The sequence below is a fragment of the Fulmarus glacialis genome, unplaced genomic scaffold (genome assembly GCF_000690835.1).
Source record: "Fulmarus glacialis isolate BGI_N327 unplaced genomic scaffold, ASM69083v1 scaffold6674, whole genome shotgun sequence".
In the NCBI taxonomy this organism is placed as follows: Eukaryota; Metazoa; Chordata; class Aves; order Procellariiformes; family Procellariidae; genus Fulmarus; species Fulmarus glacialis.
The window spans coordinates 7,601-35,517 of record NW_009209888.1 but is presented as its reverse complement, the minus strand read 5'-3'; the positions used below and the strand labels follow the sequence as shown (position 1 = coordinate 35,517).

Here is a 27,917-nt window from a genome sequence, read left to right as displayed (position 1 = left end):
GCAGAATTATTTACAAGGGACTCAAAGTGGAGTATCAGTTTTAGGCAAACCAGTATATTGGTTTAAATTTGATAAAATATTGGTGAATACAAGTTTGTGACAACAAAGAACTTTGGGGTTTAGTAAACTTAAAAATGTTCTACACAATCATTAGATGAATCTAAATTATATAAAAAAACTGTCTGAACTGGTTAATCTGAATCATTTAATGCATTTCATTGTACTCAAAGTTCAGATCAACAAGTCAACAAGTGGTACATACATGCTGTGAAACAAGTTACCACTTAAATCTTTCAGATACAACAAGCACAGATTAACCAAGTCTGACTGTACCTAATCTATACTAACAGATGGTTTGCTCTTACTTCAATGCTATGTTTTTAATAAGCACATATACAAATGTGCTAAAACAAAGGCAGCAATTATAAATATTTACTAGAATGACAAGAACTGCTATTTGAGCATAAACTATCCTGTCATTCGTTTCTGAAGCCGTATCTTCACTAATTTGTCTTCTGGTTTTAGTAGTCTTCTATCCTATTAACTCGGAGGGTTACAGATCATCTGAAAGTTTCACACTGGTATAGGAAAGGAATGTCTGTTCGATGCAGTCTGGAGATAAAGAAAGAGTTGTACTTCAGTTCATCGCAGTGATTCACTAGAAGTAGCGTTGCTAACTGACGTTAAACCTAGAAGCAGAAAAGAAGCAGTCTTCCCCCCCTCCCCCGCCGTCAGGATGGGAGAAATAAGCAAAAATTTACTGTTATTTTGCTATCATTTCAAAAGAACACCTGAGAGTATTTTATAACTGTAGAAGTAATATTTGTTATTTATTAAAACTAATAGTCACTGTAGAGGAAGTTACCTGTCTATGCAAGAACAAGGACATTTAAGTGTGATAGCAATTAATTTGAACTTCTTTTTTCAATACTTAAGATGCTTCAAAAAAATAATATTTACGTGTCCAGCACTCTAAACACTCCACAGACCTCATGAGCCCATGCATTCTCAGTGATGCTTACAGGTAAAGAAAAAATTCAAAGCCACTGAACTCAGACAGGACAACTCATTAACTTCAGTTAATGCTGAATTAATTAGCATTTTGTCCCAAAGCAGAATTTTAACTGCAGGAGAGCAAAGAATCCCAGACCACATTATCCTACACTCTCATTATTCTCTTCAAGCTACAGTTTTCAAATACCAATTAGTCCTAACAATTGTTTTTGAATAGTATTTTTAAACTTTATTGTACTGAAAGCTAACAGATATTTTCAGTCTCGACTCTACAAATTTCAGTATCCTGAAGAAGCTACCACATTACTAAGAAAAAGAGCAAGATGTAACTATTGTAAAAAGGAAATGCTGTCATACAGATGACAATTTAGGTTGGTTACTGAAAGGCAATACATGCCTTAGTTATTTAACTTTAACTTACCACATAATTTTGACAAAATGGCACATTAAAAAGAAGTATTATGTTACAGTTATGTTAACAGATTTCTTCCATGATCAAGAACTATATAGTATAGCATAGATATTTACCATTAGCTGTTTTTAAATGTATATCACTGTCTTATATAAAAGGAACCGTTCTTTTCTAGGCAAATACTGTCTCAGTTTTTTTCAGGCTTCAACAATGTGTTGCTGGTTACGATCCTGTGACCAATCTTGGAGAAAAGTTACGAACACCGGCTTTGTTACAGCAAACATAGCTTCTCAGTTAAGTCAAAATACAGTATTTAAGCATCCTAAGTAAACTGCAGAGTAATGAAAATGCTCCAGTACTTATTTCTAGGCTTAAATTTATCTTGTCATGCAATTTAAGTAAAAAAAGTTGAACACAAACGGAGTCCCCTGGTTTAAGTTACACAGTGAAGTCCAATAGATCCACCTAAAGGATAGAAAGTATAAAAATAAAAAAAACAGTGGATATGTGCCAGACTGATTAGTCAGCTACCTGAAGGATATAAAAAGCACATTGTTGCATACACAATAATCATACTTGTACATGACTGTCTTAATCCAGTCATGTAAAGAGAAACAATACCCATCTATTGTTTGCATGTTCAGACCCATGTCAATCAGATTTAATATGCAGGCAGATTAGTGCTTCCTAACTTGCTGACAACAGGTTGACTACTAAAGCCAGTTTTCCAACACAAAGGACAGTATCCTGACAGGCAGCAGACACTGTTTCTTGCTTAGGAAAAACAACAGGTTCCTCTTTGTTTTTGTTACTGAGCGTTAGTTCCAGGGAGGACTGGAGGCATTATTTACTTTCAAATTTCATGACTTCAAGAGACTTGAGATATTTCCAAGTCCATGTAGAATATATACAACATTCACGACAGATGTTCAAAAACCATGAGACTTCTGTTTTGTGACAGAAGTTTGATTATTTATTTTTAAGTATTTCATTCTTCTCAGTTTTCCTGGGAGACAGAATCTTATCACTAAAAATTGCTTACCTTCAGTACAAGAAAAAAAATCTTGTTCTGTGAGCAGCTGCCATGCTTTCAGACATATTTCTGACTTTTAGATAATTAACAAAGCCTCGAAAGAACAGGAGGAGTCCTGAAAGTGTAGAAAATGCACAAAATGAATTATATCAACCTAAGTACACGCTATCTCACATTATTCTTATTAAAATAATTTTTTAAAATCTAGATTATACTAAGTAAAGAGAGGTCTTTATGCATCATTCACAAATTCAACACGCAAGTCTTCTGCTTTTATCTTGTAATATTAGCATACACCCTTATGGAAGGCTTTTCAGAAATTTTACACTCATTCTGGGTTCAAGTATCATCTGCTAAAAAGACTGCATGAAAGAACTTAAAAAGAAGAAAAAAAATAAGAAAAGAATACATGCTGCACATTCTTTTCAAGTAGAATTCTTAAAATAAGTTACTAGTGTGTTAGAAGACTACTCAAACCACAAAACGTACCTTTAGAAATGTATAAGATAAATGTACTGCAAGTCAAAAGGTGGGAGGAGGGGGAAAGGGGAAAGACAGACAGTACAGATTGCTCTAGCAACAAGCCAATAATAAATTATAGCAGATTATGGCTTAAGATTTAACCATCCAGGAAAATACACCTGTCCAAGAAGAGGAAGAACAACAGTTGATTCAAAGAAAATTACTCAACATGTGTTACGATTAATTTTTTTTTTGTCAACTCCACATTTCAAATTATTTTAAAATATTTAAATTTAACTGCATTTGAAAGAATATTTCCGCTCTGATAAGAGGAACAAGAGATACAGAATAGTAACACGGAAGTTACAGTTGCAACAATGGAAATCACTAACATGATGTTATTTTATCATTTTATCAATTCAGAGATTCACTGGACATCTGAACAAACAAACCCAGAAAAACACATTGTTGCATAGTGGACACAGCCTTTTGGTCCATTTTCCTCCACTAAATAAACTTCAACAGATTAATCCATTCCTCAGTTGGATCAGGGAGAATCCAACACAGACAAAATAACCTGCCCAAAGAGTTGCGGGGGTCGAAATCTGAATTCCACATCCAGTGGAGAGAAACACGAGCCTAGAAAGCAATTGTCCTCATTTAATGAGCACACAGGTACCCTGAAGATATATGCTTATGTGTATATATACACATGTACATTATGATTCCAAAGGTTCAAATGAAAATCTAAACTGAATCTTAACAAGTTTAGCAAAGGATTTCATCCTTTTCATCGTCTTGCATCCTAATAAATAATCTCTATGGTTACATTAATATTGCTATGTGATGCACTTGTTCTTCCTGCTCTCCAGGTTGAGACTTCGGAGTTTTTTTTCCTATGCTCATTTCTTCTCTAAATGCTTTTTACTGGTAAATTTTTATTTTATTTACTTTCTTTTTGCTTTTTAAAAACCAAAGCCTCATTAGAACACACACAAAAAAACCCCAAACACAGAGAATGGTCTGCTAATCACTGGAACTTTGACCTAAGCCAGACACATTTCTGCGATTAAGGTGAATTCTGCATGGAGAAGAAAGCACTAAGATCTGGATCGAAAGTCTACTAAAAAAGCTGCTACCCAGACGTTACCAGAGATAGTCCCACGTTCAACTGAAAAGCAGCTGAAACAGCAAAAGGTGGGCAGGCAGCTCTTAAGGTGCCTGAAAGCATACTTTCTGCATTACACATGTTGGAAAACCAGTCCAAGTTCAACCCATATTTTATATTTCTCTGTTTAGGGAAGGAAAAAAAAAAACCACTTTCTATTGTGTTCTTCAAAAAGAAACATTGGCTAACATTTAAATTTAAAAATTAGAATTGTCTCTCTTCAATTTGTTCGCTGTACATGACAGCTCCTTGGAAGTAGACTACTTCACTTTTCCACAAAGCGTGAGCAGATTTTTCCAGACGTTGAAAGAAGGGAAGGGAGCAGAAACAGATAGGTGAACACCAGAAGGGAGGAGAAGATGGCAATAGGTGGGCTCAAGTACGTCAAAGGACTATGCAAAAGAAAGAATCCAACTCAGTTCATTCACTTCCGAAGGGACGCAGGACATGCTACTTTGCGTGCTCTAATGGGAAAGTTATCCGAAACAATGAAACACAGACCTGGTTGGCAGAGCTCCCGTGACTTGATAATACTCCCCCATGTCCTGCTAAGTAGCTCTGTTGGGTTAAATCCTTCTATGGTGTTCTAGCAATCTTGGTATATCTACTTTATCAGTTGGCAAATTTCATGCAAAACATTCATAAGACAAGGGAACATTGACTGCTGCATGCCTCACAGTGCCTTTTATTCCAAGGCATATTATAAACTTTGTGAGTTAAAGAAAAAAAATAACCTTCAAGGCTGAAGATAAGGCTTTCCTAAATCTAAGTGAGCTAACTTCCGAACAAGCGCTGCAAAAGACTAGGGAAAAGAGCAACTACACACAGCTTTTTCCATAGACACAGTGGGGGAAAACGTGAGGGGAAGAACACATTATTTTCATCCAAGTGAAAATAGTGTCAAACCCCAACTTCAGGCACCACAAGGGTTTGTTTTAATTAAAGGTTTATCTGGAGATGTTTGTACCTGTAAAGAGTCATTTCACTTGCTACTTAAATGCAATCACCTCAGACAGAACATGAAAGCGTTCAAGGGACTGGTGCTGTGATGCGTTAAACATCTGCAGTTTCTATATATCTCAAGCAACCAAGTGCACAACAGTAAAAGAAGCTGAGTATTAAGAAGTCTGATGAATGCCCTCGAACTTTACTAAAAGGCAGACAGAGAAAGTTTTAGGTAACATTGTTCAAGATTTCTGGCATTTCTTGTGAGATAAATAGCAAGTCACAAACAGTCAGGATCTCAGTGTTGGTAGTTTTTGTTTGGGTTTTTTTGGTTTTGTTTTGGTTTGGTTTTTTTTAAAATTTACTCAACATTTCATTCTAACATTTGCTGTTAGCCATTTGAGTCAATTGACTCAAAGGGAAGAGTGCCACCTACTGAACCAGCAACAATATACTATGCTTCCAGAGCTAGAAAATAAAATGGATAGTAGCATTCACTTCTGTAAAAGAAAATCATTCCAGATTCCATATTCAAATTACAAAATCCACAGTAGGAAAAAAGGTATAGTGGTTGGGGTTTGGTATACCCTAATTAAAAACAGACAGAAGAGCAGAATTTGATGCGCATATGACTTTGAACGTGGGCAGACAGACGTCTTAAGAGAAAGCTGACATCATGGGAGCACTGTGATCAGAAAGCATGAAGCCATTCTCTTGTCCGACTGAGAAACTACTGATGCAGTATGCATTTCAAAGGGCTAGAAAAGGACGTTTTGTGTCTTATGTACAAGACAGCAGACTCCACCTTCCTAGGATCAGTCACATTTCTTAAAATTTAATACTTGACATACAGGTTTATACATGTAAGTACTCAATATTACTCACTTTTCAATATGTTCTCTATATAAAGCCGAAGTTTCATTACACAGTTCTGCACCCCTAGATCAGTAGAAGCAGCTTAAAAAGCACAAATTACAAGTCTCAGGTATGTACATAATTACATATGCAGAACAAAATTTTTTGAGCTGAAGCTTATTTGAATAGTCCACAGTTCCCACAATAACACCACTATGGTAACCAATAACCTCATGAACACTATGGAAATAAAAACAACACACAAAAATATCAGCAGCTAAAGAAAAACATATAGCTAAACATGTTACAGAACTCTTACTTACAATGACATGATTCATCTTTAAGTACCTCCACATCAAAACAGAAATGTTTTCAATTGCCACTTACCAAGTACAAGAAATATCCACCAAAGCCAGTACTGTCCATTGAAATATCCAGTAAAGTAATCTGAAAACTGAAATTCATACATGAGGCTTAGCTGCAGTAAGACAGATGACTAAGGCAGATTTAATGCACTATGCAAATACAGAAAGCACAGTGGAAAAAGCAAATTTAAATAAAAGTAATACATCCAACTAAAACACAAAACTGGTATTTGTGCAGCAGTTTAATATACAAATAACACTTCCAGTGTCAGTTGGTCTGTGGCAAAGTTATTTTAAAACCTCTAAAAAAATATATGTGTGTCTAAAAAAACCCAAACGTGTATTACTTGCCAGAATCATCTGACATTTTCTATTATAATGAATCACCACTTGTCGATTTTCCTTTTTTCCCCCCAATGCCTGCCATCCCAAACACATTACAGCAGCCTGCTGCTTTAGATATTAACACCAAAAGCCACATTAGTTTAATCTTATCAGACAGGGATGTTCTGCTGACCCCTCAAAAGAAGAGCTTTTGACCTTCTGTATACCCCCTACTGTTAATCGCTGCCAAGAATACCAGCCCCATAAAGACCCCCAACTCATTAAAGTCTTTTCATTTTCAAACCAGCATTCAGTTCCCAGCAGTGAGCTGAACGCAACTAAATGAACCTTGAAGTGGCATTTCAACTGTTCCTGTTAGTGACCATGGTAGACAGTTTTGTCCTCCCTGTGATGTGGGAGGCAGCTGGAGGGCAGGGTGTGACGGTACTGGAGACAGGTATCTGTGCCTTTACCAGACTCCAGACTGCATGCTTCACTGATAAAAAGGCTAATCAAATGTCTCCAAAACTCACATAAGAAGTAGGAATGGGGAGATGTGTGAAAAGTTGCCTGAAGGAATAAAGTAACCTATTTAGCAGCTCTGCACACTTTTCATACACTTTCCATCCTCCTATCATTCACTACGTTTACTATACCCTGCCACAGTGCTTCCCATTTGCCATTTCTACAATATTTCAGAAGTATCAACCAAGAAATCAAGTAATTCAGGCACATAATTCAATTTACTCTAAAAATAGGGAAAAAAAAAAAAAAAAAAAGAGGAGAAGCTACTGGGCCATATATGCAACAAGATAAAAATCCAAGACATTTAAAGAACTTTAGATGTAGTTGTTATTTTTTAATTCAAGAAACTGTGCACTGAGATCCACATGTTTTCTCCAGAATAAAGCCAAATAATGTGAATTCTTTAAAGGTTTAATCCTGTACTGTATTCATTTCTATGGGCAATCCAAGGGGTGTGTGTGTGTGTGTGGAAATCAAGAAACAGAATTGCTAAGTTGAACTAAAGAATTCGTACTTACATTACCCCTATATAAATACTAGCATTTCTATGATTTGGCAGAGTAAGCATGTAATATTTTGACATTTCATTAAAATATCAAATGAATACTCAGTTCCCAGGAAGCTGACAACATTATTAGTCCCATCTCGCTTGATAGTCAGTATTTTCAATTCTCTAAACATATATACCAATACACTTTTTTAAAAGTTACAATTTAATTTAATTGGAAAGAAGATGTACTAAAACCAGCAATCAAATACTGGCCTACGTGCATTACTCTCACACTTTCTTTAGGCAGAAGCAGCCATAGCTGCAGAATTCCCTCAAGAGCAAAATTGTGCTTTTGTTCTCCCCTGCCCGCCCCCCCCAGTAAAAACTGGTACAAAGAGAGCATGTGTGAACTCGGACTGTTTAGACACTATAAAGTTTTGTACTACTGACCCTGAGTGAGAAAGGGCAGCACAAGGCTTTGGAGGAGCTTGAAACAAAGGAACAGAACAATTTTGCGCACACACGCATGCTTGTGTGTCACCATTACAACAAAATTGTCAACATACACCTTATGGGCTTTCTGCTATGGTCTCTAGAAAGGGAGATAACACAGGAAGACGATAATCTTCGCTATGAAAAAAACCCACCCCTGAGGTCTTGAAATTGGTCAGCTCTAATATTTTAGAATTAGTAACAGAATATAGTCTAGAACACAGTAATTCTTCAAGAAAGTTTAGCATATATTAATTTTGTGTTTGTAACGAGCACATTTGCAAGCTGGAATAGTAAAACTGACACAAGTGACACAATAATAAAACTGAGCAAGTTCTGCCCTCTGTTTAGTATGACTCAAGGGAAGCTGAAAACATCCCCAATGAACACATAGTTGACAAAGTCATGTCTTCTCGCTCCCTTAAGATAAATTCCATCCCAAACCCTGAATTCCAGCTAAATACACCAGAATCACATCTGGTCCAGTAGCATGCCCCTGCCCTGGGGAATCAAAAAAAACCCCACAAAACCACCTCGGTTGTAAGAAGGATGCAGGACATGTCCAGGAAGGACCATGCAATCTCTTCTCTCTACAATCCTTGTACTATTGTGCTAAGACCAAATCAAGTTAAGTTGTTAGCATGCATACAGGAAAAAAAAAAAAAAAAAAAAAAAATTCAGAGTTGGCAGGGCATAAAAGATGACTAAGTTATCCAAGATCTCTTTCTTCATTAGACAGGATGAGATTTTAAATGTTGTGTCTCAGAGACATGTAGAATTCAAGTTCAGAAAGAATCATTATGTTTCATCTAGCATCCACTTAGTCAGCTAAGTAACTTCCATTTGGCTAACATACCTTTCTGAAAAGTATCTAGTCTTGCAGTGAAAATATCAAGAAATTGAGCATCTAAGATGGTAAAAATGTGACTAACTTCATATTCAATTTTGACTTGATTCAGTATGTATCTTACAAGGAATAAAAGAATCAGATACAAGGAAGAAATGTTTTCTGATCTCCCCCCTCCCCCAATGGGCTGAGCCATTTATAAAATCTTTCACATAGGACACTATAATCCCAGTGACCATTTTAGATACTTGCTCCACTTCTTCTGTATGCTTTTAAATATTTGTGCAAAGAATGAGTCATTCTGCATTTATTTTAGTGGAAAGATGAACGCAAAACGCTATGTCAGATAAAAATAGATTAAGCTTCATCATTAGTAAGCACATATGAATATAGAGAGCAAGTAAATTCTCTACTAAAATGGAAGTTAGCGACAATTCTAGGCACTCTGTTAAGCACTGGAATTTAATATACTGATTTTTAATTCCATTATTATATATCCTTGAATAAATTGTTATGATTTGGTTCTACAAACACAGTCTGCACAGTGTGAATCAAGAAACATACCCGTACAATGAGAATCCATTTGATCAGGGACAGACCAAATCCACAGATTGCACCATACCTTCCAGCTATGGTATTTGTTATACAGAAGGATAAACAAAATCCAATCCAGTTGAAAATAAATGCCACTATAAAATAAAAGAAACAGTAGCTTCTGTTAAACTGTAAAGCTAAGCAAACAGACTTAACATTAATTTCACTTTTAAACTAATAAGGACATGCTTACACAGTCAGTAATTCCCTTCCGGTAATTCAGGCTTTCAGAGATTGACTTTGAACCCAGACATTCCCCATGGTATAGTCACTCAATAACAAAGCAAATGGTAAACAGGCTGGAACCTACTACTTTAAACAACAGAAAACTCCAACATAAAATAAAGTATAACATGGCTACAGAAATCTAACCAGGTGACACTAGACATGAAGGGTAAATGCAAACAAAGGACTATAACATACAAGACTTGGATTAAAACAAAGGAAAAAAACCTTGCTACACTTTTATAACCAAAAATATAGTTATATGCACACATACGTGCATGTATCTAGGCTGCATATTCAGCTTTATCCAGTTTGGATCGAACAGAATAAAAGTATCTGCTCTTGCTCTGTAAACATAGTATAGAAACGAAGACAAGTTGAGAAGCTGGTGTTTCATTGGTTACTGTCTTCTCTTTTAGATCTATATTCAAGCATAAGATATAAGAAGCCTTGGAAGTTTTACATAGAAGCTTAAGAAGTCAAAAACCAAAAAGCACATTGAGCATAACTACCACTGTTACTTCAGTTAACACTTTCACACAACTCCCAGTAGTTTTACAATTTAAAGTTTCATATCTGCCTATGTACTTGGCAATCAACAACAACATCTGTATTGACTTCAGTTTGCACACATCAGCTCAAAGTGTGGGAATTCCAATTAGGTGACATCCCACCTTTGGGAGTAAGTGAGGGCAACTAACGAAAAAACCATCAAACATAATAGCTGGGGCAGCTGGCGGAAGACAACAATACAGGAATTCTGGAGGGGACAAGACAGTGGAAAATTGAAAACATTTGGGAAGCCCACAATAAACACAAAAACCACTGAAGAGGCAAACAGGAATGGAAGGGGAGCAGAGGGGAACAAAACTCCTGCACACAAATCCTTAATGTTTTAAATCCCCAAACTTAGGGAAAAAACAAAACCCACACAAAAATCAGACATTAAATCACCACAGGAAAAAAAGTCTGTCTTTCCAGTAGAAGTTTGAACACTTGTAGCAAAACATTAGGAACAGAAAATTGGTCAACAGTTTTCTTAAATAAAAGTCAGTTTGGGAGGATTATCTATAAACAATCACTTTTTCTGTAATTTAAAACCTTGTTACAACTCCTCCAACAATCCACATGAAGATGCAATGATTTGCCCACAAATGCAAAATTAGTCTGTAAAACTGCAGTGGGATTCCATAAACTGTAAAGAAATTGAAGTTCCAAGACAAGTTTTGGAAGACTTTACATCAACACAGTCATTTTGTACAAGTGAGAAAACATCTTGCTTCGGAGAGAGCCATAAGTAACAGACGGTGGCAAGGAGAAAGCTTACTTTTATGCTAGTTATTAAATTTAAAAAACAAACAAACAAACACACACCAAAAACACCAACCAAAAACCAAACAAAAAAACCAAAACACCAAAAAGCACAACAAACAACTTTGAATAAATGCTGATCCAAATAGGTATACGCAGAGAAGAACAAACAGAGAGAGCATTTCTATTACTTAAGAACAACACTGTGACCCTAACATTTACCTATCTTTCCAAAACACAACAAAAGCATTTACATTTGAGAAAGCTTGGATACATTGTTTTGAAAACAGGATTTCCCTATTTTAAGCAAGCTCTCCAAATCCACCATACTTTTAAGAGTAACAGATTTCAGACGCTAGTTCTTCAACATGTCTGTGTTCCTCTCCCAGTGTAACAGCTTACTGCTCTCTCCCTTTCTCCCCACTACTCAAGCTACAAAGGGTGACTTCGATTGTGGCTCCAAAGATAGGCATGCAAAAAAGGACAGAAGATAGACATGTTTCTAATGGACTATGCAGACTAGAGGAAATCCCAGAATACTTACAATTTTAATAGGTATATATTAAAAAATAAGTATTTTTACAACACCTGAACTAATTTGTACACACATTATAAAAATTAGAGATTTCCCAATCATAAATATAGGAGGGGGAAGAAATTAGTTCTTATAATCTAAGTTGAACAGAGTGACAGTTTTACCCTCCTTTCAATTTGACCTAAAGGAATATTCAAAATCACTGGATAAGTGTTAGATGGATATTTAACACTAAGTTGTTTGCCCAACTCCTGAAAGCAAAGGCATCAGCATGTTCCAATGTTGTTCAAAATAGCTTTTTTCCCTTTAACCATCAATTTATATAAGCAGACAATACAAGTGGGAAGGAAAAGGCATAAATTATACAAAAGTTGTAAACTATGCAAGTTCACATACTCCAATAAAACTGGACCACATACAGAAGAAAAATCTCACTATTTAAGTTTTGATCTGTAACTATCCACTAGAAAAATGCTGCAGTGAGGACCTAATCAAAATTCTCTGTCTTCAGCAGTATGAGGAACATATTACTTCCACCTCTGTGAAACCTAGGCAATGTATTAGGGAGATTCTCCCAACATTGCCTTGGTGTTGTATCATTTTAACAAACTTAAGATGGGCAACAATAATGTCTACATGTTTTCAATCTTCCCCATTGCTTCCCTCTCACCTCCCCTGTGTCCTATTGCTACTCCAAAAATCATCTTCACTGTCTCATTCTGGTTGCAAAATCCATTCTTTCCTTTCAGAAATGCATCTCCAGCTTCTGAGTGGACTGCAACAAATAACATTATCTGTCTTCCAATTGTTTTCCTCCACATCCAGATTAGCCTCATCTATCTACCTGTATCTTCTTCCACGATCATTTCGATGTATATCCTCTGCCAGTCACGCAAGTTGTCTGAGCCCTACGCTGCATCTGCTTAAGAGTTACTAATATTATTTTCTGTATAATTCCTGCCTCACCTAATTATCACAATAAAAGTTGCCATAATTTTCATCCCTATATTACCAAAGAGAAGCCACAGCACAAGTTTCTCCACCAAGCTGAGAAAGAAAATACAATGGTGAGGGGACAGACTAGCAAAAGGAAGCATCTACTATTTTCTGTAGATGTATCTACTTCCTTCTCTGTCTGCTAAATAGAGACAACTAAGTTATTGCATGAGCTTCTTGCTGCAACAAATGCAATCCTCCACTATTTGCCTGCATCCACTCACTTGGCGAAATGTAAATGACACTGCTCAGCAGTTAGAGATGACCTTGTCCTTCATACTGCTTCAGCTTCCCATGACATTCTCATACAGACAGTGTTCCTGGTCTGACACTAATACACGCTATCATAAAGAAGAAAGCCATTCCCAAAAATGGGATAGAAAGTCTAACAAGCTGCTACAACCACATCATGGTTTTAACTAAAAAAAGCATTCTTAACTTCTGTTTGCCCATCCTCTTCATGCAGCCAGGTTCTGTGTTCATCTTCTAGACTCCCACTGCAAAACTAACCACTCTGCAGCAAGAATTGTTTCCTATCCCAGAGACAGCTAGCATTTGGATTCATACTTGAGCCCAACTTTCAACCACTGTCCTCTTTCTTTTAACAAATTTCAGGCATTTAGATGAAACTCACACTGACTGCCCTGGCATCATGATTTCAGTCTCTTTCTTTGCTATTCTAACACCATACAGACAAGCGGGACTGATAAAAGTAAGATTTTTGAGTTTTATACGTTCCTGAAATGCCAACAAGAGGAAAAAGTAAGTCTGTATTAATGTAATTCACATAAAAAGAATATAACCATTAGAGTTACTTCCTCATGACAACAAAACTCATAATGAAAAACAGGTAAGAAGTTGCTTTTTGGGATGAGGAGAGTTGGACTAAAGGTTTTTTTTAATAAAAAGTCTTCTTGATATCCAATGTGGTGCTCACAACAATTATGTTATACTTGTACTTCTCTTTATGGTTTGCGGCAAGATAAACCCAGCCAAAATACAAAGCACAGGATGTTCTAAATGTTGTAAAAGTCTTAGAATCTGACATGCAAAATAAGGCTATCCATCAGCTATTTCCACACGCAAAGCCCTCTTCAGAGGGGCAGTGGTCAGCATAGGATTTTTCATATCAAAAATTAAAGTTAGAAATCAAAAGTCTTTTATCTATCGGCAAATCCAAAGAAGTTGCAGTAAAATAATTCAACTTAGTTTTGACCAACAAGCTTGTATCTATTGCCATTCTTCGTTCTCCAATAACTACAAGGGCAAGGCAAAGATGACGTATGAAGCTGTACTTTGCATTAACAATTTATTAATCCATGCTTGCTTTTTATCAATGCTCATTAAGTTGCAAACCAATATTGACACATCCTTTCATTCTACTCCCACAACTTACAGTGAACAAAGAAAACTTAGTTTTTCAAGTTATTAAGCAATCTTGTGCAAAAGTTTTGAGTTGCACATATTGCAATACATCAGAAAATGCAACGATGACAAGCGTACTAGAACAAATGTGCTTTTTCCTCAATTGTTCTTGTACTTCACTTACTGATCTTTTTTACTTAGCTTTCCACAGCTACACATTAATCATTTGTCTTAAGTTTATTTTCAGTATCATGAAACGAAGCCAGCAAAACTGGTCTGAAGACCTATGTTTTGGTCTGAAGACCAAATTTTAACCATGGCTCAAGCCTGTGATAAGATTACAACAGCAACTATATATACAAAAAGTGACCATGCTCAGTTACATCCTTTATTCCCCGATTTGTTTGTCCAATGACTTATTATTTTAATATACAGCAAACACCAAAGAGCTTAATGTTTCATACCTGGCCTAGGTTTACTAAGCATACTGCAATAAATAATACTTTTCAGGTCTTCACACACCACTAGAAATTATTCTTCCCACTCCTGCAGAGAATTTATTCCATTCTTGAACTGGGATACATTTTTGCTCCTTCCTGAAGGGCTCACCTGAAATCTGATGATGATCACTAGAAGCATTTGCTATCAACTTCAACAGACAATTTTTTTTTCTACACAGTGATGAATGTTCAAAAACTTCCCTAGGCAATTTATTTCTACTGCTTCATTACCCTTGTTGGTAAATTTTTCTTAATGCCCAACTAGAAGCTTCCTCACTCCAATTATTTCTTATTATATACAACACGCATGGAGAAACCATGTAAGTCAAATTCTTTCTACATCAAGAAAGAAGTTAGATGATTGTGTATGAAGGTCAGCCAGGCTCCCCTGATAACCAGAGAGAAATAAGCATTCCCAAAATAGTTCCTTTATCTCCTTCCAACATTTGCAATTTCAGTCAAATGACTTCCCCTCAGCTTCTCTTGCATGACTAAGGGAAACCTGCATAACATTCATGATGTGGACATACAGAAGTCAGGTTTCCTAAATTCACACAGAGGAATCTTCCCACCAGAAATTTAGACCACGCTTACCACTCCTCGAGAAGCGTACAACAGGAGGCTGTGCTCACCCTCAGCTTGTGCTACAACTCTGCATTCCAAGTTGTGCCTGCCTGAAACCCCCTACGTAGATACCTTAGCTTGCGTGCAGTTTATTGACTGTTTGAAGCATCTAATAGCTTTGAAAACTGTATGAACATTAGTTTACAAAATTTTGGTATGGTTATTATCTGCTCCAATATAGCATCTGGGACAGTATGTACATTTACATTTCTCCACACCATGAGATGTTATTGGTGTAAGTTGTACATGGTGTTTAAATCGCCCAGATGTTGTTCAAAAAGAACAAATCAGATCTCTGTATGAGAACTTAAAACTTCGGCTGTATGATGGAACACTTTTCTCCATTTCTTCCTCCTTATTCACCCATTTGTGAGGTTCAAATTAGTATTCATTTTTCCTAGGTTGTAGGGACAACCCAAAACTCCCTTCCATGGTTTCAAAGAATCCAGATGAGCTCTGCAATTCCTTTTGGGGCCCACAGGTGAAAAGGATGGTTGATATTTCTAAAGCACTCCTTAAATATAAGGGAAAAACATACAAGCCTTTTATTACTACCCAAAACGACCTCCTTCACATAATGAATCAGCATGAGCCAATCGGACATGATTCAAAAGACTTCCACTATCAGCAGATTAAGCATGAAAACCAAACATTTTGGGTCATGACAGTTACTTGCTCTATCACCATTACAGCTGTGTTCAAAATGGAAAGAAACAGCTCAGAAATTCCTCCTTTTTGTTGTGCATACTAAAAAAAAAAAAAAAAAAAATCACTCTGAGAAACTCACCTATTAACAACTTCCTCTGGCATTCTGAAAAGTTTCTACTACGCTGTATAAGGCACAGCTGACTTAAAAATACATAACAGAAAAAAATATATTAAGTGATCTGATAGCAAAATTTGCTGCATTTTGCATTCACAGCAAAGTTACCTCTACATCAGAAACGGACAAACACCAGCCCTGACCATCAGAGAGCAGATTCTTTGCTCTCCAACATAATCACAGATTTCAAGAGCAACACCAATTTCTTAAAACATATGATTTTACCACATATTAGAAATAAAATAGGTTGTTTTCGAAATTTTTCCACTAAGTTTCTGAATCAAGTGCTAAAGCAAAAAAACCCACCTGTTCATACAAAGGACTTTCATTCTTTAGAGTATATTGTCTCATTCTATTTAGTTATGCTAAACAGAACAGTATTTTTTTAGATGGGAAACAGGTTTGTAACTTGCATGCACCAAGCTCCTAAAACAAACAAAAAACCCAAACACACAGATCTGGCCACTAGATGGCCTAAAGGCAGCAATTTTATGCAACTTGAGCAGCTACCACTAGATGGTAGCTACATATCACTAGTTGATTGCAATGTGCAGGTAAGCTCAGTAAAAAGTTTATTTTATTGTACTACAGTTGAATAAAATGAAATTAAAAAAGCTAGCTTCACTGTTTTATATTTAAAACAAAGGCAGCCTGCCCTGCCCCGCAAGATCTTTCTACCAGCACTGTATATAAGTCACGGGAGGAGGTGGGAGAGCACATAGGGAACAAGCCGTTCGTTCCATGCTCCTCTCACTAGAGCACAGTTCCTGACACTCTTCTCCTGCATTTTAACTAAGTAAGGGAACTTATTCTAGGCTCTCTGTGATCTGCCACCTCTACTTGTGGCGTTGAAACATATCCCACCCTGAAAAAAAACAAAATATAGCCATACTGTAAATTTCATTTTAACTCCTGCTCTCTTAAATCTACATACATCAACTTTATGGAGACTTTTATTTCCTTATTAGGGGGACAGGAATACACCACCCACTACTTACAATCTACCCTTATTAAGTTAAGCTCATTTTTCATTTAGTTCTCCAATTTCCCTGAGAAAAACTACTGAAAATTAATACTACAGGTCTTTAAATGCTATGAGGTTTTGTGAACTCCTCATATTATGAACACAAAAAACAAGTAAACTTTATCAATTTCCGTATGTAACCGGTATCCATAACAGCCAACACAGATCCCAATTAAGCATACACTTGCATAAATATCTTGCTATGTGTAAGCACTCACTTTATGCATTTCATTCATAGGCGAGCAAAATTGGCAGTAACATAGTCTTAGAATAATCAAGAAAAATTATGATCTACAGAGGTTTTTTGTCAAATGTGTAAAAGTAGTGCTCTGTGCAGTCAGTCTCAGCTAAACAGCTATTTGAAGAGAAAGTTACCAGTTTATCCAAGTAAACATCTGCATTCTTGAGGATGCACACAAGGTGCTGGGCATGCAGTTTTGGCCAACTGCATGTGAGTATCATTGGATCCTTTTTGGAGCCTTTGATTCCAGTTCAGCTTCTGCATAGCAGGATTTTTACTACTACTGTGCTCCTAGCTGCAAAGCTAAGAAGTCTGTTTTCAGCTGTGATTTTAAGGACTTAAAACATATTAGAGCCAACAATCCACTTGACCTCCAAGTGCAATGCTGATGAAGGCCTGAACCAGGAACAAGCTCACACATAGAGTAAATACAAAAACCCATTGTAGCACATAGGGAAGGGGAAAAAAGGGAAAAAAAAGAAAAATGAAGCCATACCCCCCTTTGCCCCCAAGAATATATACCCTTTCTACGGTCCAACTACAGAAAGAGGTCAGACTACAAAACTCACTTTGTTACCCTATATAAATATTTATATATTTGCTATGTGAGGTAGACACATACATTTTTATCCCAAGATGCAAACACCACATTGTCCTAGTACATTGTACACCAACATGTAAAAAACGTCCATGAAAAGTTCTGTAATCTGCATCCGTAACAGTTAAATAAAGAGACTGTGAAAGACATAAAAGAAACAAGAACTAAGATGAGATCTAGGTTGAAAGACATGAAGGAAATTTCAGTGGATAATCAATCAGCTTTCATCCTGATAAATGCTAAAAACAGCTACATCCCCAACACCAAGCTTCCATCCAGGTTGCCAAACACATTTCTTTCAGAAAGGGAAAATATCCTCAGAAATTAGAAAGAAATACGCAATTGGCAAAACAGAAGCAGCTTCTTTCTAGAAGTAACTTATAGTGGCTAAATCTAACTTTGGTCAATGAAGTACATAAGTTACAAGATGAGATATGTACCGTGCACGCACAGAGTACCTGACAAAGTGCTATAGCACTTGCTGGTTGCAATCAGACATTACCTGAAGACAGTACATTTTTATATGCTAGTGGTTACTTCAACCTGAAAATAAGCGTTGTTGGATTTGTTCCAAAAATCCACCCACAGCTATTTAATTCATTACACTAACATCAGCAACTTTTATATGGCACATCATCTCTCTCTCAGATTTGTTCTATTTAAAAATCGATTGCCGGATTTCTGTGATCCAGCCTTTAATGCAAGTTGGTAGTCCAACTAGAAGTTGATAGAATTTCCCAATTCATAGTTAACTGTGCAGCCTTGCTATGCCTCAAAACATTTACTATGATTTTGCTTTGTCCCCTTATCTGTGACAGATGCCACAGGAAGAAAGTGCAACATATTTGCTACATCTGGAACAGGAAGTGTTCACATCTGTGTACAGGTAAAAAAAAAATCCATTCATTACAGTACATTAATGCAGTTTATCACAGCTATCTTTTATATTCCATAGAAAAAAGGTACAATTAAGATATACCTCAGTAGGGCTGGGATACAAGATAACTTACTGAAAAATGCCAACATGAAGATGCCATCATTGCCCACTCTAAGCTGATCTGCATCACTGAAATCATCCCGTGGTGGATACTCTTCTTCCTGGATTTACAGGTTAGTGATAATTTAGTGAAAAGTTTATTTTAGAATAACTATCTGTAGGATTAAAGTATTAATTATGTTTCTACAGCTAGAAGAAAATTGACATTTCTGTAACATGTCCACATCAAGGAAGTTTAAAAGAAAAAGAATTCATATCTATGAAACAACCCTTATTTGTTGCTTATATTGACAGAGCCCAAATTTAACTGAAAAGTTTCTGTAGAAGATACGTACATACTGCCTATTCATCTTAAACGAAGCTAGAAATTATTTCAGATGAGTACTTTGACAATCAAACCCAACAGAAATCTCTTTTTTTACTGTAACTATCTCGATATGCAGCCAAGCTATTAAATATTTTTTGGAAAAATTATTACATAGCATGTTCTATTTTTTTCCTGCCAGAAGTCTTTTAATGCTTCCCAAAATATGGAATAAAGTTTTAGAATAAGGTTAATGTCTTAAAATAAATTGCTGATGCAACAGCATTGCACTAACCAATCTGCCTATCCTATAACCCACAGAAAAACATACGCAAAGCAAAGGAGGCCTCGAGGGACACTAGAGGGCGCGAGCACATTAAAAGTATTTAAAAGTCTTCTAAACTCAAAAAGCACAGGACTTTAAGTCAAACAAAAGTAAACAGAGATGTCAGTCAAAACAATCCAAAGATTTCTCCTGCCGTGTCAAATATTACATCTTAAAATACTGAAAGTATAAGTTTGTTTTGTTTCTCAGTACTTGACTTTCAACAGAACTTGGCAGATCTTACGTATGCAGTTCCGTGCACAAGTAAAACATCGCTGCAACTGTAGGCCGGCAAACGTAAAAGTTTTCATGATGACAGCACTTACTAAAGAGAGCCTGATGAAAACTGTAAAACCAGTTAAACCCACCATTTTTATACTTAAACGAATAACATCAAAACAATGCAGGACGATTCAAGTTAAATAATGCTGTCAGTAGCAGCAGTAATATGGTCTAGACATAAGAATGAGTAACATTCTCTTCCTATTTGTTCTCCAATTAATCATAATGTATTAGAAGTGAGATATGAAATTACCTATTAAAAAAAAAATTGAAATCAAGGGAGATCAGTTCAAGTGAGATTTACTTAACTGTTTCACCCACAGCAGACACTTACTACAGAAATAATACAATTCTGATTTTACCAGATTATTCAGTCACTGAACCAAATGTTATTTTGTATATTAGGTTCATAACTAAAAGCGCATTAAACAATCACAGTGATCTAAAGCTCTGTCATGTGATTGATGTGTTCACCTTCTTCAACACAGCAAAATAATTTACCAGGGTATAGCGATTATGGTTAAAAATGTGCTAGAACGAACTGTACCAACTCAAGGCAGACAGCTTTACCCATCATAACACGACTGTGAAATTCCAGCTGTGCTCTTTATTTCAGATTAATTAACCAAGAGTCTGTATCAGATAACTTACTTTAAAAGCACTTCTATTCACATAGAAAAATCCAAGGAAAGCACAAAAGGCTAGCTGAACAACAATCTTAGGGGGCTATAATTCAACCCTACATAATTTCAGATGTCCCTAAATGGTCACCTTAAGTGACTATTTAGTTTATTTAGCTCAACTTTGCTGCAGCTACAAGACTGATGGGGGAAGGGAAAAGGGAAGGGCTGAAAATGCATTAAACAAAGAGCTGCATTTGAATGTGCTCATGTCTGAAATGTATGCCACAAAAGTTCCTTTTCAAGTCAGGACAACAAAAATATTTTCCATTTTAATTTCAGAAGGTCTATAAAACCCCATATAAAATAATTTTTGGACTTTTTTTTAAACTGTCTGCTAACTACTGTACTTCATACTGGCATTTCCGAACCAATTAGTGAATTATGCTCTATGCAAAATGTTGCTTCACAAAATTTTGCTCAACTACAGTAACAAGTTTAGCAAGTTTCTCTATACGCACAGGCTTCTCTAAGGCTTACACGTGGGAGAAACACAGGTCAATATACAATCCAGGGACATGAGAGCAGACATTTGCAAGTAGGCACTGTTGTAGTAAGTGTGAACAAATTGTAATTTATCACACTCCATGTCAAAAGGGAATTATTTTAAACCGAGTTCTATTTACTGTCTCCAAAAATTGGCATATGAAATTATCAGAATGTTTAAGGAAGAGTATCCTGTGCTTAAATCATGTTCAGCCTGTACCTACATCATCTAGTATTATGTGGTTTTATGATCAGTCCTGCAGACAGAAGACACTAATTGGCCACCGCTCAAGCCCCACTAATACTGTCTGTCTTTCACAGTGCTCTCATTTGATCTAGTTGGTGTCAACTGCCCCAGTCTTATTTCGAAATATAATTGTTTGCCACCATTCTTGAGGAATGAAAAGGGACAATGTGGAATGACTGTCCTCTATGCTGATGCTTAGAACTAAACGTAATTTCATAATAATACTTCTATTAGACGCTGACATTTTTATCAATGAGAATAATTATCTATTTTATTTATATATATTTTTTCTGTTTAATGAGAAGAATGTCATATAATAACACACACAAATCCATAAAATATATAATACTGTTTCAGTATCTCAGATTGATTTTTGACAAATTTAGCCATGTTAAGGATCATGGACAATATTTCTTGTTTGCTAAATATGCCAAGATCTGTATGAACAGAAAACTTACTGTTCGTATGACCAGAGAAGCATCTAAAAAGCAAAATATATTATCAACATAAATGGCATGTCACACAGAGTAATTTCTCTATGCAAAAGAACATCAAACAGTACACAGTATCTATTGAAGTCGAACCTATTCAATCATCCAAACCACAGTACTCTCTGTAGTATTCTGCAAAAAGAGGACTGTTTTTTTCTCCCAATGCTTTTTAACATCTTTCAAATTGAAACCTAGCATGGCATACGGTGAGACAATCACCTTTACTCAAGTCAAGAACCCAAGTTTTCAGGAACCCCTTGGGCAACTAAACTGATATAACTCTTCTCAATGCAGTGGATTTACAGAGAAAAACTTCTGAGGAAAGGGTCAAATTACTTAATAAACCCCATAAATGATACCTTCAGCATACAAAACAATATGAAGAAGTTAATGGTGGGGGAAAAAAGGCACAATGAACCCCAGAAGCATTTGTTTGCCAGCAGGAACATTCATAGTTAAAGTCTAAACTAGAGAGAACTATACCATACCTCTGGACGACTGAGGAATATTTCATCAAACAGAGTCCTAGACTCCCTAAACTGGGCGTGCTAAGCATGTAAAAACAGAAAAACATAAGACAAATGCAACTGAAAAGCGTTAAGTAAAAGCCATTCATTGCAACATACAAACAAGTCATTTAACTGTTAGCAATATTCTTGTCCATTCAAATTGACCTTTCAAAACTGACCTTGAGAATTTGAAAAGGAAAGCATCAAAAGCCAAGGTAACTAATGCTATCACTACTGATGACATAGGTCTGCTATCAATTTCTCTGATACATTGAGCTGTCTGGGAGTGTTTGAAAGAAATAAATGTTTATACACTATCTATTCTTGTAAGAAAAGCTACACAAAACCAAGTACTGAAAGTCTCAGTAAATGTTAAGTTTAGATTGTTCGTATAATCTGTGGATGCAGGGCCTATGAGGAAGTCTTTAATATGATCACACTGATGTTTTTTGTAAGATCCCTACATGATTCAGGGGAAAAAATAAGAAAGCTGTTTATTAAATGTGCTGCCTTTTTATACCATTTTCCTCTCTTTTGCTCAATGAGTAGGTTTGTAGCCTTCTTTACTGCACACTTTGGATTATACCATGAAACAATTATCAGCTTCATGGTAACATAGGTACATGGTAACATGGTAACACAAGGTAACATCAGGACATTTAACTTTTTCTAACTGTTCACATTATTGTAGCGAAGAGGCAATATATCCTCATTTTACAAGGAAGAAACTAGAGGCACAGATCATAGCAGAGTTCACATTCATAAGAGCACTGATTTCATAAGGCTGAAAATAAAAACTGGAAAAACTACATTACATCATTTGTGTATGTTCTGCAAAGTGTGTAACGCCAAGTCAGGTACTGTCTGCAGCTGTCACTGCTTGTGATCTCCAAGACAGTGAAAGTGAGAAAACAATTAACTACATACCAGTAGTGCAAAGAACTTATCTGTTCTTCCATGGGTATTCAGAGCTAAGGATCAAAATCCTTCCCCTCAAGATGGCAAACCAACACTCTAACCATAACATGACCTTCTTTTCTTACTCCAGTTATCTGCCAGATTAAGACAGTCTCATTACACAGTCTTAGTCCACCCAGTGTAAGTCCATCAGAGATATTAAAGCAGGGATTTTGTGGCAGTATCACATGGTAAGGTAATCAAAATGGCATTAATTAAAACTGCGCTGGCACATAATTTTAATATCATCTACAAAACTGGAACTCAACTTCAGCATTTCCTACTTTTTCCCCAAATCTCAACTTTGCAACCTTAATGCTGTTCCTTTAATATAGCTTGCGTGTGTGCATGCGTGTGCTTTAAAAAAAAAAGTAAATACAAAAAACCAAAAAAAAAACCACAGAAGCAAACTGAGCAGAAATTCTAGCAAACTTGAGATCTTTAGCAGTCAGCAAGACCGTGGCTTTTAGGTACACTGAGTAGACTTCTGATACTAACTTAGTACAGTCTACAAAAAGTCTACAACTTTTTAGCCAATCTCTGCTTTGGGGGAATGATGGTGTGTTCCTACTGATTTTTCACAAGTAAGTGAAATTCTTGTGGTGTCAGCACCTAGTTCTTGAATGCCAAGTTCTACTGTATGTTTTGGAAAAGCAGACTATGTAAAAGTTTATTTCTCACTTTGCCATCTACTCTCCTGCCTCTTAACTCCAGATTCCTTCTCCCTCCCTATTCCTCCTCTCTCACACACCAGCTTCAGCTCCTTTCCCAGTACCACATTTTGTCCCCACTTGGGTTCCTTTCTCCACCAATCCCAGTCTACCCTTCTACCTCCTGTTTCTCCTTTAAATCTCTCTGTACTCCCTCCATACCACTGCTCTCCATTCACCCTTGCCTTTTCTTACTTTGACTTAGACCGATCCTCTCTGATCCCTGCCTGTGCTCACTTTGAGCCAGTTACCTCCTTGCCCAACCAAAACCAGACTTCTCTTCCCACAACACATAAGCTTCAGAAGTTCAGAGTCATTGTCCTTCTTCCCTCCACCTACCACTGATGCCCTTGCAGTTGAATCAAGTGGCTTTCCCCTTCCCTTCTAACCAAAGGCCAAGAATAATAAAACTACTTCAGGGCACACCAGAAATTCCTATTTCTCAGTTCCAGTGTTTTCACCAGAAGCAGTCAACAGCAATCATAAAGAGTATCTACTTTTAGTCCCATAATCCTACTCTGATACAGAACATTTGAGAATGTTCTCTGGGGACAGCACATCTGCAGTCCCATCCCCTTCAGAGCTATGAGCAGCTTAAACTTGTTCATGCAAGACAATCTCCACACATTTACTAAATTTGAAGCTGTATGTATCAACTGTGGAAACTCATTTTTCAAAAACTTGTAATTTGGCCAAAACCAGGCAGATTTTCTGAGGAAGGGCAAAAGATGTTTCTGACACAGTGACCTGAACTCGTGAGAAAGAGCTCTCCAAAGTAAAAAAAAGCTTAAAATGACAAGGCAAAAACCACTGGTTTTTGGGGGTTGTGGGGTTTTTTGTTTGTTTTGGGTTTTTTTTTTGTTTGGGGTTTTTTTTTTTTTTTGCTTAGCTTTATTCTTGAAATTGTCTGAACCCCAGCCTGAGGTTCTTCCTGTGAAATCCAGGTCAAGGAAGATTGCTTGTATGTCTGAAACTTTCACCTCACAGGGTTCTAGACATACAAAGTTAAAAGCAACAAGAATCTTGCAAGAGTTGCACGTGTCCTGTCAGAAGCATCACAGGACTGGTAATGGTACCCTAAAAGTTAAGGTTTGGGTTGCTAATGTTGCAAGTACGTTTAAAGGTTTATAATTTCAGATTGAGGGTTTCATTCAGACCAGTATTTCGGCAAAAGTTTTACTTATATGGCAGGCAGTAAGGACAGACTACATAGAATCCAAGCTCCTGTTAAAGCAGTTAGAAGGTTACAACCGGAGATCATCACCTCATAGCAGAAACTTGGCAAGTAACCATTCAAATGTCCCCGGTTGCCTACTGCATTTAGTAAAACAGCTTTGTGTAACACCTTCACTAGCAACATTACACAAATCCACTTCAACTGTAGCTGTGCGTACCTTGAAGTGAGTGCTGTGCACTGTGACTACTGCACAGCAGTCAAGGAAGGAACAGCCTCTGGCTGGGTGAGCAGAAATTTTTTTTCATTCACAAGGACACTGCAGTCAGTAAGATTTTAAATGCATCTCAAATGTAATCACATTTCATTTCAAGGTGGAGATTTTTAGGGAAAGTACTGGATGCCTAATTTGGATATAGTACATTATGGCCAATACTATCAAACAGCAGAGCTTCCACATTCCAAAACTTGGGAGAAAAAAAGAGGAAGAACTTCGCTTACAAAACTAACATTTAACACTAATTGCAGATATCAATTTTCTATTTTGAAGACTGTATTCTTTATAATGTTAATTCTTACAAAACTGTAAACACTGAATATATACCTATTACTTAATTTACTGTTTACCATAACTCGTGGTGTGGGGTTTTTTTTGGTTTGTTTTAAGTACTTGGAACATTTCTTTGAACTTCAGTATTATAGTTTTCATAGAGCAAACAACAGGGACCTTTCCTTTTAAAAAGGATGTACATTATTTGGGATTTTGCCCCTTCCAGACTGTTGGAATTTTCCTTCCTCTCTAAAGGTCTACTTTGTTCATTAATTTTTTTTTAACTATCTGAAACACTAAATATCAGCAATAACTCTACAAAGTAACATTAGTACCGGATACCTAATTAAAAGATGACAAAATACTGAATAAACTATTAAAACAGGGCAAAATTTGGCTTTGAAAGCTGTTTAGACAGCAGCTATGCCTCAGAAAAGAGTGAATATGATACACTTTTCATAGTATTTCACAACTAACTTACACTAGCTATACAAAACTTAGGCATCCAAAACATTTAAATCACCTGCCCAGTATTATTTTAATAAATAGGCCATAATATAGGCCCAATTGCTATAAACAATTAGGTTAGCCTAACATGTTTCACAAAATGGAAATAAAGCAGAACTATATCACTTACTCGTTGCGCAACTTCTGCTGCAGCAGCTGCCATTGCTGCAGCTTTGGCCTTCTCTGCTTCATCATAAGTAGGAAGAGAGGTAGCTACACTGTATGGAGGTGGTACAGGATAAAATTCATTGTGTGTTTCTGTTCAAAATAAAGAGGTTATGCATTTTTAAGCCAGAAAGATGTCAAAAAATATTAAATTTTACATGCACGTAACCACTGAGCTTTAAAGTATATTTTTTCCAACAGAGACTGAAACTGATGATATTTTTATCTTGTAAGTTCTTATAAGTTTTTTAAAAAAACTTTATTTTCGTAAAATAAAATAGTGAACAGCTTGATGGTGGTTTTAGTTGCTACTCAAGGCAGAAATCTTAATCTAGATGCTGCAAGGAGCCAACAAATTCATGAACAAAAAAAATCATATTTGCTGAGTTACATCCCTAGGGCATTCCAGCCAAAGGCTTTTTATCAAATCATACAAAAGACACGCACAGAAACATGCTAAAAAAAAAAGCTTGTAATTATCAACATCAATTAGCTACTTAAGTTCAGTAATAATCATGCTATATTTTTATTAGTACGGCCTTGTTGCCAACTCCAGTTGTTCTGTGAAAATCAGTTTTTCCAAGATTTCAATTTCACCACATTCTTTTAAAAATGGACCACAGACTTCATTCTTATATATTGAAATAGTAAAACATCATCATATAGAATAGAATTATTAACAAAATAAATAAAAATTATTTAAAATACACCTTGAGCTTCCTCCTACAGCCAGCAGTAGTTTGTAAGAAGATTGCTTACGTGGTAAAGATTTGTCAGCACAGGTCACACCGTAAAAAGATTTGTCAGCACACCACCACAAAGATGTTATATATAGGGATAATTCTGCATAGTATTATATTTGCAAACACTGTCTCAAAGAACAGGGACAGGAAATTGCTCCTTTAATCAACATGAAAAAAATTAGGTTGGAGGTTACTTCTAAAATATTTATTTGACACACGGGAAACACAAATCTGAGCAACTTTGCTTAAACAGGGACTTCGATGTTGCCTGCTGTTAAGTCTCCCATACCCCAAAGAAAAGGCACAACCTCATGGAAAGGGAGCAGTGAATAAAGGGAGAAGACGACCCCTGTTACTCATTTTCCACAAGAAGTTTTATCAAGAGCCTTTAAAGCAAAATGAATCTTTTCATGGCAATATTTTCACCAAACAATGGCACACACTTAAGAAGTTTGAGTTTTAACAAATCAGTCCTTTGTGTTTTGTTTTGTTTTTTTTTTTCTTTTTTTATAAAGAGGCAATGAAAATTGCTAATGAGGTCTAATAATGGAGCACTATTCAAAGATGTAGATTAAATGTGGAACTGAACTACATGCAGACTTAAATAAAACCTCTTACACTAATTAATGAACATCCATTTAGTCTAGTAATTTGGAACAATCAGCGTAATTTAGAAGTGTGCTTCTTGTGAACAAACCAGACAAAGGGCTGTGCATGAAAGCATAGCTTTTTACTGCAATTGTGTGCGTAGGAGAAGGAAAAAAAAAAAAAAAAACCCACACCATACCGCAGCATCGTACCACTTTGAACCAAGTGCTGATTCATACACACTCCTCCCTGAGAAGCTGTTATGCACGAGAGATACCTGAGGTTGCAGCTGCTTCTACAGCTATGCTACAGTAAGGTGGAGGGGAAGTATCTGCTTCAGATAAGGCTGCCGTCTGGGGAGTCTGTGTAGTCTCTGTAGACGTGGAAGGCTGCTCAGCTGCTGAAGACTCTGGGGGGTCATCCTCATTGTGAAG

General features: G+C 36.4%; 1 protein-coding gene across 1 annotated transcript; it reads right to left on the bottom strand.

Moving 5' to 3' along the window:
• On the bottom strand, positions 1-27,917 carry NDFIP2 (Nedd4 family interacting protein 2; the record flags this gene model as incomplete). The annotated part of the gene is made up of 8 exons (XM_009576979.1): positions 1-612; positions 2,469-2,574; positions 6,277-6,343; positions 9,497-9,621; positions 18,779-18,866; positions 22,069-22,128; positions 26,118-26,245; positions 27,761-27,917. Coding segments are annotated over 7 exons (729 nt in total), but the record flags the coding sequence as incomplete, so codon positions are not given.